This window comes from Phodopus roborovskii, unplaced genomic scaffold, assembly GCF_943737965.1.
Source record: "Phodopus roborovskii unplaced genomic scaffold, PHOROB, whole genome shotgun sequence".
NCBI lineage: Eukaryota > Metazoa > Chordata > Mammalia > Rodentia > Cricetidae > Phodopus > Phodopus roborovskii.
The window spans coordinates 12,394,641-12,414,948 of record NW_026126480.1 but is presented as its reverse complement, the minus strand read 5'-3'; the positions used below and the strand labels follow the sequence as shown (position 1 = coordinate 12,414,948).

General features: G+C 40.3%; 2 protein-coding genes across 3 annotated transcripts in view; one reads left to right on the top strand and one right to left on the bottom strand.

The window, feature by feature from the left end:
• The window catches only part of Rab6a (RAB6A, member RAS oncogene family), a 37,314-nt gene extending 28,138 nt beyond the window's left edge, over positions 1–9,176 (bottom strand). Inside the window, exon 1 of one of the 2 annotated variants that reach the window (XM_051192358.1) lies at positions 8,507–9,176. In XM_051192358.1, the coding sequence (XP_051048315.1) occupies positions 8,507–8,576 (70 nt within the window). In that variant the 5' untranslated portion in view covers positions 8,577–9,176. The remainder of the gene's footprint in view (positions 1–8,506) is intronic. The other variant, XM_051192356.1, reaches the window with a different exon arrangement.
• Mrpl48 (mitochondrial ribosomal protein L48) overlaps positions 8,575–20,308 on the top strand; it is a 61,086-nt gene continuing 49,352 nt past the window's right edge. The window contains exons 1-3 of the mRNA XM_051194034.1: positions 8,575–8,641; positions 8,956–9,084; positions 9,186–9,235. Of these exons, the coding sequence (XP_051049991.1) occupies positions 8,575–8,641; positions 8,956–9,084; positions 9,186–9,235 (246 nt within the window). The remainder of the gene's footprint in view (positions 8,642–8,955; positions 9,085–9,185; positions 9,236–20,308) is intronic.

Below are 20,308 nucleotides of genomic sequence, written 5' to 3'. Positions count from 1 at the left end.
GCCAAGCCTGCCTCAACTTTGCTTTTCAAAAAATTATTATTTTATGTGTGTAGGTGTGTTGCCTACATGTATGTCTGTGCATCACATGTGTGCCTGGTGCTGGAAGAATCAGAAGAGGATGTTGAATACCCTGGAAATGAAGTTAGAAGTGGTTGTGAGCTGCAATGTGAGTTCTGGGAATAAAACTAGGATCTTCTGGAAGAACAGCGCTCTTAACCTTTGAGCCATCTCTCCAAACCCTGGCTTTAACTTTTCGAATGTACCATACATTGAGTAAGTCCCCATGTTCTGTTTTTCACTATTAAAAAAAAAAAAAAAAAAAGTCATTTACTTCTTAAAATTTGAGTGCTGCTATTCTCTATACAATAAGCTAAAGTATGGTCATTAACAAAAATTTCATGACCCAGGCATGGTAGCTTAAACTTGTAGTCCTAGGACTCAGGAGACTAAGGCAGAAATATCCCAAGTTACAGATCTGCTTGTGAGAGAAAGGGGGATGTGTACATGGTGAGACAGATAAAAACAGACAGAAATCCATTTATGGGGACTGAGAATATAGCAGTTAGGAAAGTGCTTTCCTAGCCAGTATATATAAAGCCCATGGTTCAACATTCAACATTGCACAACAGTGAGACATTGTCTCCTCTAACCTACCTCCCCAAACTGACAAAAACATAATAATAATGGACTGGGGAGAGAGCTTAGTCAGTAAAGTGCTTGCACAAGCAAGCAAGAGGATCTGAGTTTGAGGCCCAAAGGCAAGGTTTAAGGAGGAGGGAGTAGCCATGTAGGCATCCTCTTATAATCTCAACACTGGGGAGAAAGACCTAGGTGGTTTCCTGAGGCTCCTGGGCTGTCAGCCAGCCTAGCCTAATCACTGAGTACCAAATCAACTAGAGACCCTGTAACAAGGACAAGATCTGAGTAACAACATCCAATGTTGTCCTCTGACCTCTCCACTACACTACACTACACTACACACACACACACTCTCACACGCACGCACGAGAGAGAGAGAGAGAGAGAGAGAGAGAGAGAAAGAGAGACAGAGAGAGAATGAGAATAATATCAATCAGGATTATTCTGTATAGAAAGGTAGCAAGTAATTCTACAGAATGTATGGCCAACAAGAATTAAAGACCTAACATTAGAATCTGCACTGCAAAAAAAATAACTCAAATGGGCCTACAAGTTAAATCCAATAGTATCTATAGAACAGGTTAAAAATAATAATAATAAAAATAATAAAAATTTTAGTGTTTATCTCTTAAACAGAAGCAGATAGCCAAAAGTCACTAATTTTTGTTGCTGCTGCTGTTGTTTTTGAGGGTTTCGGTCAGGACATAGAGTGAAAGAAAAATGAACTTACAAAAACCTATGTGTTGGACAGATGGCTCATGAGGGTTAAGAGCACTTGCTGCTTTTCTAGAGGATGAGATTTGGCTTTTCCTGCCTACATGGCAGCTTCCAACTGTCTATAACTTTAATTCTAGGAGATTCATCATCTTCTTCTAGATTCAGAGGGCACCAGGCATGCCCATGGTTTACATATATACACACATGCGGGCAAAATATTCATACACATAAAATGAATTAAAATTATCAGGGCATGGTGGGGCATGCCTTTAATCTCAGCATTGGAAATGCAGACGTAGGCAGAGTTTCTAAATCTGAGGACAGCCCAGCATACATAGCAAGTTCCAGGTCAAACAGTACTTTGCTGTGAGTTTCTGTTTTAAAACAAAACAAAACAAAAACCACACACACACACACAAAGAAAAAAAAAACATAATTAGAGATTCCTGCTGCAACCTAAATCCACAGAGATCTGACTGCCTCTGCCTTCAGAGTGCTGGGATTAAAGGCGAACACCACCACCGCCCAGCCTGCTTACCTGCCTGCTCCTGCTTGTTTTTCAAATATTAGGGGCTGAAAAGAATAGCAAGTGTTCCTAATTGTTGAGCCACTTTTTCAGCCCCTAATTTTTTTTTTTTTAATAGGTCTTCCAGGCCTACTTGAAACCTTGTCTTGAGAGAGAGAGAGAGAGAGAGAGAGAGAGAGAGAGAGAGAAAGGGGTGTGTAAGCGTGAGTGAGGATCTGAGTTCACTCTCTAGCACTAATGGAAAAGTCTGGGTATAGTTTGTCATCCCAGTGCTGGGAAGAAAAAGATCAGTGAATTCCTAGAGTTCACTAGCTGGCCAGCCTAGCCTAACTGACAAACTCCAGGTCCCAGTAAGAAACTCTTTATCTCAAAAAATTGGTGAGATGGCTCAGCAGTTAAGTATAGATAGAGGTTCTGCAGCAATTTATACCCAAGTAAACACACACAGGCTTATATTAATTATAAACTGTTTGGCCAATGGCTCAAGCTTATTGGCTAGCTCTCCCTTAATTATTAACCAATTTCTATTAATCTAAGTATTGCCATGTCCTATCTCCCGGTAGCTATACGGAGTCTCTCTTCTCCCCAGAATTCTCCCGACTACCTGCCAGGCTACAGGCCAATCAGTGTTTTATTCATCAACCAATAAAAGGAACATCTATTAACAACATACAAAAGGACATCCCCCACAGTGCTCTTCTATAGGACCCAGGTTCAAGTCCTAGGACTCACATGGCAGCTCACAACCGTCTCTTAACCCCAGATCCAAGTGGGATCTAATGCCCTCTTTTGACCTCAGTGGGCAATGCATGCATACACACATGACACACTCACCCTTAAAAAGAAAACAAAAAAGTAGAAAGCATTTATTATTATTATTTTTACTGTTATTTGTCATCCCCTCAAAGGTACTTAAGAAAGAGTTTAAGTCCCAAGTCTTCCCATATGCTAGGCATCCCCACTCCCTCACTTTTTTTTTTTTTTTTTTTTTTTTTTTAAGAGTCTCACTATGTAGACTTGGCTGGCCTAAAACTCATTATCTAGACCACACTGGCCTCAAATGCACCAGAATCCACTTGGCTCTGCCTCTTCACGTGCTAGAATTAAAGGAACACACCATTACACCCAGTCCTTTTGGGTGCTTTTTAAAAAATAGTATTTTTTTAGATTTAGATTGTATCTATGAGTGTTTCACCTGCATGTAGAGAACCATGTGCATGTCTAATGCCCAAGAAGGTCAGAGGGCATTGGTTGCCCTGAAGTTTTAGTTATGGATGGTTCTGACCCAGGATGGGAATCAAGGCCAGATCCTCTGCAAGACAAATACTCTTAAATGGCATCTCTCCAGCCCTCCACCCCCTTTTGAGACAGTCTCACTATATAGTCCAGGATAGCCTTGAATTTATTTTATAAATCATGTTTTCCTCAATTTTGCAGCAATCTTCTTGTCTCAACCTCCCATGCTGGAATTACAGGCATTCATCACTGTTCCTAACTCCAGGAAGTAGCAATCTAGGGACTAGGGAAATGGCTTAGTCAGTAAAACACTTTTGCATTAAGTGCCCAAGTTGGACATTATGAAAGAAAGAAAAAAAAAAAGCAGGTACAATGGTGTATACTTATAATGCCAGCACTGCATATGCAGAGATAGCTGAGATTCTTGGAGTTTGCTGGCCAGTCAGTCTAGATGAATCAGTAAACTTCAGACTCAGTGGGAAACCTTGACATAAATAAGGTAGGGTCAGTAAGATGGCTCAGTGGATGAGACCTGTGTGGTTGAGGAGAACCTGGAATTCCTGATCCTCTTGCTTCTACCTCCTAAGTACAGAGATCACAAGCAAGTACCATCATTTGTGGTTGAATTGGTAGTCCTTAAAAATTGTTGAGGACAATAAAGAATGTAATATTTACTATACTGAAATCTAAGTATGAAAAATTAAAAATACTTAATATAGCTAAAATAATAATAAATTTCACTGCATGTTAATATAATTTTTATGAAAAGAGCTACTTTATAATTTGAGTGACATTATTTGCGAAATTCTTTAAATGTTTAACTCAGTAAACAATTATATTCTTAGAGCTGACAGGGGTCACATAGCAGGACTGCTTTTAGAAACTACACTATATACTTATAAGGTAATAAGAATGGAAAAAGCATATAATATCCTCTTCTTGACCCCTATGAGACTTATGGGTCCCCCTTGTAGGTTCTTGTGAGGTCCCTGGGGGTCAGTAGATCAGTTTGAGAGCTATTGGATTAGATAGTACCAGGCCATTTTGTCCTTCTTACAGCTTCATTTGGCAAATGAAGAGTCCCAAGGAAGATTTTCCGTATCTTAGTTTTAAACCTTAAAACTTGATAGTAGGGATCAAGAGCACAAAGTACAAGTTGCCTATGGTAGTAATGGCCACTGACCTTCGCCAAATTACTCAATATCTTTTTATATTTCAGCTTCCTTATCTATAAAATAAGAAAACAGGACTTATGAAGGTTAATTAAATGTAAAAATTTTTCTAAGAGTATGGAAAATAGAGCGCTTAGCAAGCACTTAAGTAATTCTCTAGCAATAAGGAATTTTCAGAGAATACATAATACCCAATACAATAAATAGCCTATACTATAATATTATAGTATTCGGCATCATTAGCCTCTGACACTTTTTCCCTTTCTAATATACTGTAGTTCAAAAAGTTGACAGAAAAAAGGTAATATGAAGTGAAAAAAGCAGTACTAGATATACATGTCTCCTTGCCATTACAGTCTCTCATAATCAATAAAAATTACATTTGCAGAAAATTCATCGCAAACCACTTAATGACATTCCTAAAAGCCCCTCTGGAATTCTAGACAATAGCCTGATAATAACAAAAGATTCTCCTGAAGGAGACTTTAGGACTTATGTAGTTTAACATTCCTTTATCATGTACTACTAAAATAAAGAGAAAACTTTCAAGATTCATGCCATTAACTAATCTGTCAAGTATTGAAACAATTCATTTTTATTATAGAGCAAGAGTATCTTTCACTTGAAAAGCTAAATAAAAAAATCACATGACTATATCATCTACACATTTGACATATTCTATGTATTATACTAACAGCAAATAAATTAACAGCTTTAACAAAAAATCTTTAACTAAAAAAGAAAAAAAAGTGTAATATGCAGTTAAGTGCTTTTTTTTTTTTTTAGTGAGGTTAAGCCTCAAATTACTAAGTTCCCCTATCCAGACTCCAGCATCTGGAATATCCTTTCACATGATCAAATCATCTAAGTATACAATGTTATTACTAAACTATTAATTGCACGAGGAGAAAATGTATGTTTTATTATACCAAAAAAATGTAGGCAATCACCTCTGGCTGCTATTACATTTAACTATTATTCTATCACCAAATATTTCTGAGCAGCTACCATGAGACTGGTTCTATGCTAGGCAACAGTGGCTCAATGAACATTAAAAGATAATTTTTATCTTATGGAACTTGCACTCTGTTCTACCTTAAAAAATAGACAAAACAAGCACATAAAATATTATAAATGTGACTGATAAATGCTATTAAGGAAACAAAGAAGGCTATGCCAAGGAGTGCAGTCTTTAAAAGCTGAATTGTGAATTCTAACAAACCTAAAAATAAATAATTCATAGCAAGTTACATCAATGTAACAGATTCTACAGATCTTCACTAATGCATAAGAAATCTACAGACACTGACTGTGAAGACAGAGATCAATCTTTCAGTGTCAAAACTATGGGATGGCATTACTTAGCAATATGATGACCTCAAAAGATAATTAACTCACAGTTCTAAAGAGCAAAAAGCATAGAAACATAATCCTAAAGCGAGCAAGTGAAACCTAAGGAGATATAACAACTTAATGTAATGTGGTATCTTGAAAGGAAAGCTGAAGCAGAAAGAGTATTGTTTTAAAAATAAAGAAATATAAACAATGAATTTTAGTTAATAACAAATCAATATTGAGCCAAGAATTTTAGCAAATTTACATTACTAATTAGTAAGGTGCTGGATACATAGGTATCCTCTGTATTATCATCAATTTTCTGTAAATCTAACATATAGAAACACACACATACATGCATACATACATACAAGCTAAATCTAACAAAAAGCAAGGCATTACTTAGTAACCACTTGGGAAGGCTGGGAATTCATAGAATAGTTGATAAGTTATGTAAAGAAAGAAATGACAGAAACCGAGAGGCTGATGCAAGCAGATCTCATACCTTCAAGGCCAGCTTGGGTTGCACAGTGAGACTGTTCATATACACACATACATGAATATGAAAAAGCTGTATTGAAACACATCACTTCGTTTGCCAACTTAAAAAAAATTAATTTACTAACAGCTGAAGATACAGCTTAGTATGTATAGTGCTCATCTAGCACCACATAAAAACAAACATAGTGACAAATACCTATAATCTCAGCACATGGGTAGAGACAGGATCACCAGATATTCAAGGCAAGTCTTGCCTATAGAAAGTTCATGGCAAGCCTCATTACACAAGACTGCCTAAAAAAGAAATTAATTTCAAAACAGGAAAAAATAAAAATGGGTGCAGTGGATCACACCTGAAATCCTAGCACTCAGAAGTTGAGGCCAGAGGACTCCAAATTTAAGGCCAGCCTGGGCTACCAGAATGTAACTCTACCTTCAAAAGAAAAAAACGCGATGAAAAAGAAATTAGAAGTCATAAAACTAATATTTACAATATAAACAGTCAACTTAAGATCTCATACTAAAAACTTCATAGAAAGATTAATGAATTTTGTGCAAACTAGTCCTATACACAATATTAGGCAGTCAACCATCTCCCTAGACTGCATAATAAGGACATTCAAACCTATTTATTAATAATGACCAATTTATTTTATGTATGAGATTGTCCTCAAACTACCATGTAACACTAACTGGATCAGGATCAACTTCATAGATTTCACCAAGTTACTCATCTAAGGAAATGTGTATTTTATTTAAAATTTTTTTTTTATTATTTTTTTTGTTTTGTTTTGTTTTTTGTTGTAGGTGGTTGTTCCTGGAGATCAGAAGACAACTGGGGATGGTTCTCCCCTTCTTTGAATTTAGGTTGTCAAGTGTGGTGAGAACCTGTTTTACTCACTGAACCACCTTGCAGGCCTGGAAATGTCTATACTTAAATATCTGTAAGCAAACAGGAGGGAGACATGATCTTTCCATCCTACAAGGTTGTAAGGAAGACAAATCTAAACACCCAAGAAGAAAAATTATTTTCCATATCCAGCTAAAGGCAAAATGAAACCAGTTATTAACTTGATATAAAGTTCCAAATTGTTATAAATAGTTCAAGCTAATGATAAAACCTAAAATATGGAGGGAAAAAGAATATAATCTGAATTATTGTTCAGTTTATATAATACAGGACAAAGCTGTTGGCACATGTAATCTTAATGACAACCATCACAAAACTAGGACCTTGTATCTAACAGGAAGTACAGTGACTTCAGAACCTTGACCAGGTAAATGACATTACAATTTCATTCACAAGACCCTATGAAATATTAGGCATAAGATAATCAGTTCAAATGGTATTCAAATCTAATTTAGAGAACTAGCTCTATTACTACCCTATTGCCCAAAGGCAATCCTACAAAACAAAGATGTTCATTATTTTAATCCTTCTCTCACATACATCTTAAATATGTAACTGGAAAATACTCAAGAAAATGAACGATTAATATTTCACCCGTTAACCCCTGCTTGCATCATCATATATACTCAAATGATGTTTCATGTTGAAATGAGAAAAAATGAAAGTGAGGTGAGAAAAATTCGAAGTAAACTGATCATGACATAGCATCTGGCAGAGATCGAAAAGGCATCAACACTGCCAAAAGAATTGTCAATGATGAAAAATCAAAAGAAAATAAGGTTTTCCAACCAGTCCCAACACAAGGAACAAAAATCGTCACTGCCGATGCCACCTCTTTTCAAGTCGCCTCGAGTTGAATATATTAACTCTCTAACCCTAACTAATTCTTCATTTAGGTGAAAACTGGGCGAGAATTTTTTTTTTTTTTTTTTTTTTTTTTTTTTTTTATGACCACCACTTCCCACCTTCCGGGAGACCAGCACAACTAGGAGCCAAGCCTCAAGAGAAAACAACGCCCAAATCCCACCCTCCTCCAGCCAAGGTTCAAGACGGACCTGTTCCCGGGAGTGGGGGGCTTCCCGGAGTGGGAACCGGAAAAGGGGCAAGGAATAAGGGTGGGGCCCCAGAAAGCCCGCAGGGGTGAAGGAGATCACGGAGAGCCGAGGAAGAAAAGGATGGACAGGAGGCTGGGCGGGGTGAGGGCTGGGGAGGACGGAATGGCTCGAGAGGGCCTGGCTGCGGGCGGCCGAGTCCGGACGGCGACCAGGGGTCTAAGCTAAACGCCCGATAGATGCTAGCGAGCAGGAGGCGGGGTGGGGGGGGGGGGAAGCAGCCGCCAGAGGACCCCGGAGAAGAGCTGGAGTGGGGGTGCGAGGCCGGCGGGGAGCCTCGGTGACCAGAAGGGCCGCACTGGGGGCGGTGCGGGGAAGCCGCGGCCCGCTGCCAGGAGCGGGGGAGCCGCGCACTCACCGCTCTGCTCCCCCAGGAACACCAGCTTGAATTTCCTCAGCGGATTCCCGAAGTCTCCGCCCGCGGACATGATGGAGCCGGAGGAGCCGCCGCCTCAGTCCACAGACCTCTCGCAGACCGCTGCAGCTCTAACCGGCTGACTAAGAGGGCCGAGCGGAAGGGCAGCCGCCGAGTCCTCTCGGCCCCTGCAGGGCCAGGCGAAGGGGCGAGGCTGAAGGGAGCGCGAGTCTCCACCGAACGGCGGCCGTCGCCGCCTCCCCGCAGAGTCGCCTAGCACCGAGAGAGGCCCGCGGCCGCCAAGGGACGCAGGGCGGTGTCGGAGGCAGCCAGGGGTGCGCTCGGGCTTCGCTAGCCTAGCGCCGTTCTTTCCCTCAGAACGCGGCGCCGAGACTGAGGCAAGAGAGGAGGAGGGTGGCGGGGCGAGCGCCGCAAACGCGTCTGGGACCTAGCACGCGCGGCGCTCGGGCTCCCACAGCAGCCGCCACCACCGCAACCCAACCCGCTGAGTGCGCGAGCCTCTGGCGCGGTGCGGGGCGAGTCCGGGCGCGAGCCTGCCGCCCCACCGGCCGCGGGTGTGCGTGAGTGCGTGCGTGTGTGCGTGCGCGTCACCGCCAGCGCCTTCCTGGTTTCCCCAGCTCTCCCGGCTCCTCCCGTGCGGCGGAGGAAAGGGCGGCTTAAGACTCCGACCAGCGTCTGGAAAAGCCAGGAGGAGGCGGGACCGAGTTCCGGGTAAGTGAGGGGAGTGGGGCGGAGAGGGAAGAATGTTACGTCACTGACAAGCTGAGCCAATCAGAAGGAGCAGAAAGCAGACAGACGCTGAATGAGGTGGCGGCGCGAGAGCGCGCCCGACCTTCGCGCGAGGGGGCGGGGCGGGAAGGCTTGGGGGCCCGGCGGCCATCGGAAGTGTGGCGCCCGATTGGAGAAGGGAGGCGGGGGAATGGAGGTGGGACGGAGGCGGAGCCGGAACCAAGGTGGAATGTCCGCAGCGATGCGTGGGTGGGGTTGGGTTGTGCAAAGGTATATCATAGGTGATAAAAACTTAATCTTGCTTCGCCTTCCTCAATTCTGCCTTTCACCCACTTGCTCTATCTTTCTAAACGTAATTCCTTGCTCGGCATCTTTCTACATACATTTTCCTCTGTTGCTCCGTGGAGTTTCATAACTACCAGAAGCAGGTCCTCTCCATTTTGTGGATGAGGAAACTGGAGCCCAGCAGGAGGAAATGACTTGCAAAATCCATATAGCCATGAAACGAAATCCAGGATTTCTTTGAACCTCTGCTACATCCTTATTGCTAAGCCATCTAATTCCCTAGTCAGTCTATTGCCTTCATCCTCCATTGAGTTGGCCCTTGTTCTTAGGTGTCCATAACGTCAAATGATGATCATCTTCTATGTGATAGAAATAGGTTTAGATATCATATAAGTCAAACCCCTCATATTACAGATAAGAAACGACTGCCCACATAGGGATACCCCTTTGGAAAAGGTCACACAACATAGTAGAAGAGAGCGTCAACAAGATCTCAAACCTGGAGAACGAATGTTGAAAGATGCTTTCCCTGTAAAGCAGGGCCTCTGGATATGCTTGAGTGGACGCACCTCCCTTAAATTAACATTCCAAGCATTTCCATCTTTCTGCAGGTTTTTCAACCCGATTCTTATCCAGTAAAGTAATGGTGAATGCCATAAGAAAACATGAACTATGCATAATGTGGACAATTACATAATGAATATAATTAAACGTAAGTTTTCATCTAAACGGGATCCCTGAAAACAGAGTATCTGACAGGACTAAAATAATGCATGAATTTTGGTTAATAATGGTATTTTGATACTGATTCGTCTGTTATAACAAGTATATCCTATTAATATAAGCTGTTAATAGAGGATCCTGGAGTATATGGAAACTATTATATTGACCTTCGTAAATCTAATTATTCTACTCTAGTACCTCACATCTGTAATCCCAGCACCCAGGAAGCTAAGGCAGGAGGATTGCTGTCAGGTCCAATCAAGCATGGGCTGCAAAGTGAATTCCAGCTAAGTCTAAGATACAGAGTGAGATCCTGCCTCAAAACAAAACAAGAGATGAGAATATGGGTCAGGACCTCTAAAAACCTCCTACAGCCAGGCACAGTGGTGCATTTCCATAATCATAACACTTAGGAGGTAAAGGTAGGAGGATCATAAGTTCAAGGCCAGCTAAAACTACATACCAAAGTTTGGCTGCATGAAACCTTGTATCAAAGGAGAAAAGAAAATTCTAAAAATCTATTCATAGAGCCAGGCATTGGTGGAGCACAGCTTTAATCCCAGCACTTGGGAAGCAGAGGTAGATGGAGCTCTGTGAGTTCGAGCTACAGAGCTAGTTCCAGGACAGACTCCAAAGGAATACAGAGAAACCCTGTCTCGAAAAACCAAAAAAAAAAAAAAAAAAAAAAAAAAAAAAAAAAACCTATTCATAGATGATTTAAAAAGTTATGGACCATTGATTCAGCCATTCTTCAACATCCCATGGGACATGATCTAAAAAAGATATCTCTGTTCTTCAATAAAGACATCAAAACCTACCTCCCAGCAAATGGAAAGTAGAGGCAGGAGTTTAAGATCCTAGTCAGCTACATAGGTAAGTTTGAGGCCAGCATTTCAAAAAATTAAGTAAAAAAGTTCTGAAAGTGTCTATTTTGACCTGCCAAGGACATGACTATATCTTAGAACTTATCTACCAAAATGTACTCTCTGTGGCTGAGAGCTCAGGGGTAGAGTGCATCCTTAGCATGCTTGGGTTCAATGATAGCACCCAATCAATCAATAATAAAAAATTACAAAAATAAAAAGAATTACTTGTCTGAAGTTCCCCTCAACCAAGTGACCAGATTTTTTGCTTTTATTTTGGTTTTTGTGAGACAGGGTTTCTCTTTGTAGCCCTGGCTGTCCTGGAACTCATTCTGTAGACCAGGCAGGTCTTGAACTCACAGAGATCTGCCTGCCCCTGCCTCCCAAGTGCTGGGATTAAAGGAGTGTGCCACATTACTCAGCAAGTGGTAGGATTTTTAATGTATATCTAAAATGAAAACATAACTGAGTTAGCATAGATATTTAAGTTAATTTTTTTTGTTTGTTTGTTTTTAAAGACAGGATTTCTCTGTGTAGCTTTGGAGCCTGTCTTGGAACTCTCTCTGTAGACCAGTCTCGAACTCACAAAGATCTGCCTGCCTCTGCCTCCTGAGTGCTGAATTAAAGCATGCACCACCACAGTCTGGTGACTTTTAACAATATTTTAAATCACCTGAATGGCTCACACCTTAACCCCAGCACTCTAATGGCTGGTACTGGATGACAGAGAATTTGAAACCAGCCTGGCAAAACCTTGTCTCAAAAACAAAACTAGCCAAGTCTGGTGGTTCTTGCTATAATCCCAGTAGGAGGTCAAGCCTGGGTTACATGATTAATTTCACGTGGGCTTAAATTTGAGCAGAAAACATTGTCTCAGAAGAAGAGGAAGAGGAAGAGGATGAAGGAGGGAGAAGTTGAAACTGTTGTTTTGAGTTTACATGTAGCTTAGGAGGTTAGATAGGACACTTCCAACAGTAACCCAGATGCTAGCACACAAAGAACAGTTAGTTATGTAAAACTATTTCTCAAATGTGTTTGCAAACAAAAGTGAGGCTAGCTTTTTTCTGACAAGTACCAGGTTTTCTTTGTTTCTTGAAATAACCTTTAGAGTAACATCTGAGGATTCTGACAACTTTTTCCGAAGTTTATGCTTTGTTTCTATAGTCACCTGTCAGCTGAGTTATTAGGAAGAGTGGTCTGATATAATTCTGACCTCAAATGTTTTAAAATTCGATGCCTTCTCCTTTGCCCCCTCTTTCCCTTCTTCCCTCTTCTCTGTCTTCCTGGATCTCACAGTGTTGTCCTGGCTGAATCAAAATTCAAGCAGTTCTGCCTCCAACTCCAAAGGAGATGGGACTTAAGTGCGTCCAGCTAATCTTTCATTTTACATAAATGCATACATAGATTCATTCTCCTCTTTCATATTTATCAAGTACTCCATGTGAATAATATGTTTTGCCTTCAGAGTATGGGGAATTGAATCTTTCTTTAAATTTAGTTTTTGTTTCTTTTTTAATTAATTAATTATGTAGACAGTGTTCTGCCTGCAGGTCAGGAGAGGCATCAGATTTTATTATAGATGGTTGTGAGCCACCATGTGGTTGCTAGGAATTGAACTCAGGACCTCTGAAGAACAACTAGTGCTCTTAACCTCTGAGTCCTCTCTCTAGCCCTAGTTTTTGTTTTGACTGGCCTAAAACTCATTATGTAGGTCAAACTGGCCACAAAACTACAGAGATCCACCTCCTCTGCTTCCTGAGTGCTGGGATTAAAGGTGTGTGCCACAGTGCCCAGACATATCTCTTTTTTTAAAAAATTATTTTTGTTATTGTGCATGTGTGGAGGACAAGTTTCAGGAGACAGTTCTCTTTCCATTGTGAGTTTCAGGGATTGAACTCAAGTTGTCAGACTTCCCATGGCAAGGACTTTCACCTGCTCAGCCATCTACTGGCCATAGGGATCTTAACAGTCAAAAAGTAAGTGCTATAGGGTTCAACACATGGAAAATTACTTCAGAGCAGAAGGAATTAGAGGTCTGTGTTTTTGTTTTTTGTTTTGTTTTGTTTTGTTATAGACCAGGCTGGCCTCACACTCATTGAGATCCACCTGCCTCTGCCTTCTAAGTGCTGGAATTAAAGGCATGCGCCACCATCACCCAGCAAGGTCTGAATTTTGTATCTTACTATGCACCCCAGGCTGTTCTGGAACTGCAGATCCCCTGCTTCAATCTTCTTGCACCCAGGATTACAGAAATACATCGCCATGCCTAGCTCGTGCTTCCTCACCATCACTTTGCTTTCTATGTACACTTCCCAGTACCTCAAATGCCTTGTCCCTCCCTCCAGTCATAATAATCATTCAGCCATCACTTACAAAACTGTCTTTGTCCATTTTGGCTGCAACAACAGAATAGCATAAACTGCGTGGTTTAAATATCAAACATTTAGTTTTCATAAATAGATATGGAGACTGGGAAACCCAAGGTTATAGTGCCAGAAGATTCAACATCTTCTGGTGAAGACTGTTTCTTGGTTCATAATTATCTTATTATTGTGTCTTTGTATGGCAGAGAGAGAGCTAGGGAGCTCTCCAGGGTTTCTTTCATATGGACACTAATCCCTTTCTTGGTGACTCCACCCTTCTGGCCTAATAAGTTCCCTAAATTCCTACACCCGCTATCATCAAAGTGGGAATCAGGATTTCCACATAGAATTTTGGAGGGACCCATTCAGTCCACCAGAAAACCATCATGACAACTTCCCTTCTGCTTCCCTTCCCACCAAGGTAACAATAAGCATCTTTGCCTACTCTTTCATTGTGCCTTTTCCCTCCTCACTTAATTGCCGTTGCAGTTAACTTGGTTTTTCCACACTTAAAGTTCCACAGAAACAGCGCTCCTGTCTTTTTTTTTTTTTTTCTTATTTTACATATTGATCCCAGTTCCCCCTCCTTCCTTCCCTCTCATGTCCCTCCTCCCATCCCCCCCCAACACACACACACATTCCACAGGGAGGGTGTTGCCTTCCAGGAGGGATCAACAAAATCTGTCAAGTCATTTGGACTAGTGACTAGACCTTCCCTCCTGCCTCTAAGTTAAGGGAGTATCCCTCCATGGGGAATGTGCTCCCAAAGTCCTTTTGTGCATCAGGGATACATCTTGGTTCCACTGTCAGAGGTCCCTTAGACTGCCCAGGCCTTCTAACTGAGACCCATGTCCAGGGAGGTCTGAGTTGGTCCAATGCTGGTTTCCCATCTATCAGTCTGGGGGTTCATTAGCTCCCCCTTGTTCAGGTCAGCTGTCTCTGTGGGTTTCTGTAACCTGGTCTTGTCCTCCCTCTCTGCATCTGGATTCCAATTCAGCTCAGTGTTTAGCTGTGGGTGTCTGCTTTTGTTTCTATCAGCTACTAGATGAGGGCTCTATGATGGTGGATAAGTTAGTTATCAGTCTCATTATCAGGGAAGGGCATTTAAGGTAGCCTTTCCACTGTTGCTCAAATTGTTAGTTGGGGTCAGTCTTGTAGGTCTCTGAACATTTCTTTAGAGTCAGTTTTCTCTTCAAACCTAAAATGGCTCCCTCTTTTATGATCTCTCTCTCTCTCTTTCTCTCTCTCTCTCTCTTTTCCTCTCATCTATTCCTCCCCTGACTCAATCTTCCTAGTCCCACATGCTTTCCTCTCTACCCCCCCCCCAGAGCTCCTGTCTTATACACTAACTTTTGAAAAATGCTTGATACAGAGTAGTCATGCAACAGGTATTTGTTGAATAAATAAGATAAGCAAGAATTATTTTTTCACGTTAAAGAATGAATAGGATTTTGGACTTTTGGGGAAGGATAAAAGCTTTTTGTAGAAAGATAACACCAGCCAAAAATTTGTTAATGTAAATTGATATTAATTCCTGTTTGTGTAAAAGATGTCTAGAACAGAGTTTGTAACTAAAAGCTAGCAGCAATAGAAGGGAGTACACTTATCTTGGCAGCTATAAATTAAAAATTTCCTAGAGCACTTTCTTTGACTGTCTTAAAGGGGACCTGTAATATGAAACCTGTAAGTATGTCTAGGAATTGTATATAGAAATTGTAATAAAAATATAACTCATCTTCTTCATTGAGAGAGAAATTTTTTCTTCCTTTATTCCTTTCCTTTTTTCTTTTTCTTTCTTTCTTGCTTTTTTATTTTTGAGACAGGGTTTCTCTATGTAGCCCTGGCTGCTCTGGAACTCACTATATAGTCCAAGCTGGCTTTGAATTTACAAATATCCACCTACTTCTGCTTTCCAAGTGCTGGGATTAAGGCATGTGCTGCCATGCCCAGCTAAAATTTTTCTTGAATAGGACTGTGATTTTTCTTTTTGAAAACTCACAATCCCCCTGCCTCAGCCTACAAAGTACTAGGATTCTTTAATGGACCACTACATCCAGTGATCTTATATTATTCTTTATGGCAGACACTATTAATTGCCCACCTGAGTATAAAGAAAACACACATACTTTTCTTTAGCTAAGGTACAGGCACATGATACAATCTGAAGCAATCAGAAATGAAGGAGGTGACCTTGAGGGTTTTGAGAAAAAAATGTATTCCTAAATAAAAAGGTGCAGTTGGAGAAAACCTGCTGTTTTTCTGCCTTTAGATGTGAATGTTTAAGAATAGTAGTATGGTTAATACAGCTCTTGTGAACATTCATATGTAACTCTGAATGTAAAACATTAACCCATTGATGACAGCTAATCAGGGAGGCTAGAAGCATTTTGAGCCAATGTATCAACTCTGGAACTTGCCTTTTTCTGGGTTCTTTTTAGTAAAATAATACATGTCTTTATATTTAACAATATTTTATGATATATAAATACTTTACATTTCTTTGTATTATGCAAGATGAAATTGTCATCTTTAGATTCTCAAAGTCCTAACATAGTTTCTTGAATGTTATGTCCTTGATATTGTATACATATCTATAACATAGTAGTAGTTATCAAGATGGAACTACCTTTTCCTGTTTATTACTCCCTAAAAAAGATCTATGGCTTTTATAGAGGCAGGAAATCAATAGGAAGAGAAAAAGTTCCAGGTAAAAGGACTGAAACTATATTGTTCATATTTGAAACAAATAATAGCTCTGGCAGGAATTCAAATTCCATCAAATGTAATAGCCTCCCAACCCACTCTACAGGTTATTATAATCATTCCTAAAAATAACAGTGGTTCAATAAACTGCATAAAGGTGAAGGGTGCTCAGTAAGTCAAGGAGGCCAATTAAAAGAGTACAATTAATATATAAAGTGTGTTTAAATTGTCCATTTCAAAAGGAACATACCAATAAAAACTCAGAGTACCTCATATTAAAACCTTTTGTCAATAGTTAGCATATAGGGGGCCCTGCATTCAACCCCTAGCATCAAAACAAACAAACAAACCAACAAACAGAAGCCCCATGGAGGGAAAAAAACAAACTGTTTTCAAATATATTGACCTGTAGAGTAACCTATAACTATGTACCATAAGACAAGAATAACTATTATTTAGTGGGAGTTGGAGAAATGGCTCAGCATTTAAGAGCACTGGCTGCTCTTCCAAAGGACCTGGGTTCAATTTCCAGCACCCACATGGCATCTCACAACGGTCTATAACTTCAGTTCCAGAGTATTTGGTGCCCTCTTCTGGCCTCCCCAGGCATGAGGCATGCAAGTGGTACACAGATACATGTGCACCAAATTTTACCCATAAACATAAAATAAAGATGTTTTAAAAACATTTTTAAAAGATTATTTAGTTAAAGTGGAGGAAAGGGTGGTAGAACTTAAATGGAATGGCCTTTCCTATAATTATAGCCAACTCACAGCTAAGAAGATATTTTTGCTACAGATTGATCTACAGAATCTATTTTTGATATTTCAATTTTGTTCTGTTCATGTGAATCATGGCCATGTTATGAATAATGTGGTTTTTCAAGCCCAAGAAGTAGGGTGTTGCTTCCAGGTTTTGCCATTTTGGCAGGGAAAGAACTTGCTCCTCATTATACTAGGGCCAAAATGTGTAAAACCTGACACATTGCTGGAGCATTCCTCTTCTTGCACTCTCCCCCACACATAAAAGCTCCTCCGACATCCAGGAGAGTGAATCACTCCACCTGCTCCTAAGAGATAATCACCCTCACAGTGGAAGAGAACAACTGCTTTCACTGTTTATAGAAAGGACCCAGCATCGCAGGACAAGGAAAGCAGGAAAGGCACTGCTGAACTGAAATACCAACAGTCAACCTGCAGCCTGCTAAGATGCTGAGAACTTGTCTTTCTGTGCTCCTGTGCACTTGTGCACCCACACATTTGAACAGCACAAGTTAACTAGGATACTATTATGTTACATAAAAGTCAAAGGTAGACCACGGAATGGTAGTGCAGGCCTTTACAGATCTTTGCTAAATAAAGACCACCCCAGTGTTTATATAACAAGTTCTAAACTAGCTAGGGCTAGACAGAAAGACCCTATTTCAAAACTAAATAAGTAAATAAGGCATAAAAATCAATATAGAAATCATAGCTCAAACTATCTAATGAGAATGAGCAACAACATCTTGGAGAAAAACCTGAGCAAACTTGTAGTTCTAAGATGATGGATTACAGATATTTCCACCTCATTCCTTTTCTGAAACTATTTCAATTTTTTTAAAAATCAATTGCAACCCCAGGCTCTACCCAGGAGCCATAATATTTTACATTGAGAAACAAAGACTAAGCAGAAGTAACTAAGGAACTAGAGTACAGAAAGTGCTTACTGAAGGAGAAAATAACAAGAAGCAGGCCAATTGGGCAAGAGAGCCCCAGAAAGGATCAGGAGTATGAAACACCAGGTACCACGTTAGATAATTCTCACTTCAGGCTGAAAATACATTCAAAATAAGATATTTTCATATCACAGATCCTACTTTCTGTTTTTCTGGCTTCACTTGACATACTAGCTGCTATTTATGTTTCCTAATTTGAGACTATGAAAGTCAGTGTGTAGGCTGGATGTGGTGGTACACACCTTTAATCATAGCATCCAGGAGGCAGAGGTAGGTGGGTCTCTGAGTTTGAGGCCAACCTGATCTAAATAGCAAGTTCCTAGGACAGCCAGGTCTACGTAGGGGGATCCTTTCTCCATAATAATAATAATGATAGATAATATAAAACTGGAGTTTGAGAAATCAAAAGGGAAGATGATTGCTAGTAAATTTACACAGTGTAGGTAATTTGCTTTGCTTACACCACTGACTGAATCCTTCCATATGCTCTGGTTGCTTTGTTGTCGATTTTTTCCTGTCAGAAGGCAAAGAGCTCCATGCATGGACTTTTCCTGAAACAGAAAGAGGTCTTCTTCTCTTCACACATTCTACAGCTTTTTGTTTATTTTTTTATTTTTTGATATATGGTCTCATTATGTAGCCCTGACTGTCCTGGAACTTGCTATGTAGACTAGGCTGACACAAACTTAAGGACATTCCTCTGCCTCTGCCTCCTGAGTGCTGGGATTAAAGCCAAGAGTTACCATGCCTGACTTCCACAAGCTTTTAATAAAGGAAAAAGAAAGACACAGCCCCCCCACACACACACTCCCATACACACATATAATCCATTCATGAACCTCCTCAGTTAGGAGCTTTTCATCTGGAAGAAACATAACATTTCATTCTAAATAGTGTAAACAGTAGGTTTAATCACAAGTCCCTAGCCAGGACAACTCCATGGGTGGTTAATGAAGCCTTAGCTATGTTGATAAGGATCAGGATCTTCTTTCTGCTTGTCAGAATTCTGACTTTGATTTTAGGTTCTAGCAAGATGATTGACATAGCTCAAGTTGAAACAGTAAAGTACTATACAGTCCAGAGAAAGGAAAAGCCTCTCTATCTCTAAGTGAAAACATTTTCCAGCTCCCCCTAGGAAAGAAACTCTCTATTACATTTCATTGGCTATATTAGGTCATGTATCTATCCTACAAATGTCACTACAAGAGAAATGTGTGGAGATGGGAGAAAGATGGGTTTTCCCACAAACTCATGAGGAGCAGAGAAAAAGAAAAGGACCCTTGGCAGCCCAGCACCAGTATTCACTCTGCTAACCATGTCAGCTTGGTTTCCAACGATGCTGTGTCCTGAAACATGTAGCCATTCACTTACTTGTTCTACAAACACTCTGACCACTGTCTACAAACACTCCTGTTTGCAGACAGCAAAAAGAAAAAGACATGGCCCTTGTTCTTGAGGGTACATCAGTCTGCTGGTGTGACATGTGTGGAAAAAAGCCAACTAAATGTAAAACTAAAATAAAGGTAAAGCCATTTGATGACTATTGCATCTGTTTGTTGTCTCTTGTTCACCACTGCGGTGCACCACACTGGCTGCCCCTCAAGCTTCTAGGCCTTTTTCTGTCTCCATCATTTATCTCACTGTAGGAGCTCTGGATTTTAGACATATAGATCATATTTTGTGTGGTGTTTGTGGATCTGAACCCAGGTCCTCATTCTTTTTTGCTACTGAGTCATGTCCCCAGCTTTGACCATTTGAAATGCATTGCTATTCTCTTTGCCCTGTCTCTCTCTCTCGCACAAGATCAAGAGTTCATGGTCAGCCATGCTATATTTTAAGTTTGAGCAAGTCTGGGCTACATGTAACACTGTTTCAGAAGAACAAAAATAATGAAAATAATAGCTATACAATTTATATGTTCCGATATACTTTATTATGTGAGTGGTGCTTAATCGATAGTAATTTGCTATGCTTGTGCTCTTGTTTTTGCCTCCTGTTAAGAATTTAATGGAATTTAATGATCCCTAACAACTCTTCAAAAAATAATTAAAGGAACTCTGGGCCCATTTGCAGCTCTAAGTCAATTTTGAGGGGGTATTATATACTCTGGATTTTCTGGTAGCAGATAAAGGCATGCTTTTCAGTCATTGGCTCAACTATATTTGATATATCTTTCTGAAATTTTGTCCTTCTGTGGCTTTCTTGTCACCATTCTTCTCTCCTGACTTTCCCCCTAATCTCCTGGCACTTCTTCCCAATTATTTTTCTCAGACTATTTTTTTTTAAAAATTACTTTATTTCATTTTGTGTGTATGAGAGTTTTGTATGTATGTATGCCTGTGTACGTACCATGTGTATACCTTGTGCCTACAGAAGCCAGAAGAGGCCTTAGACATTTCTA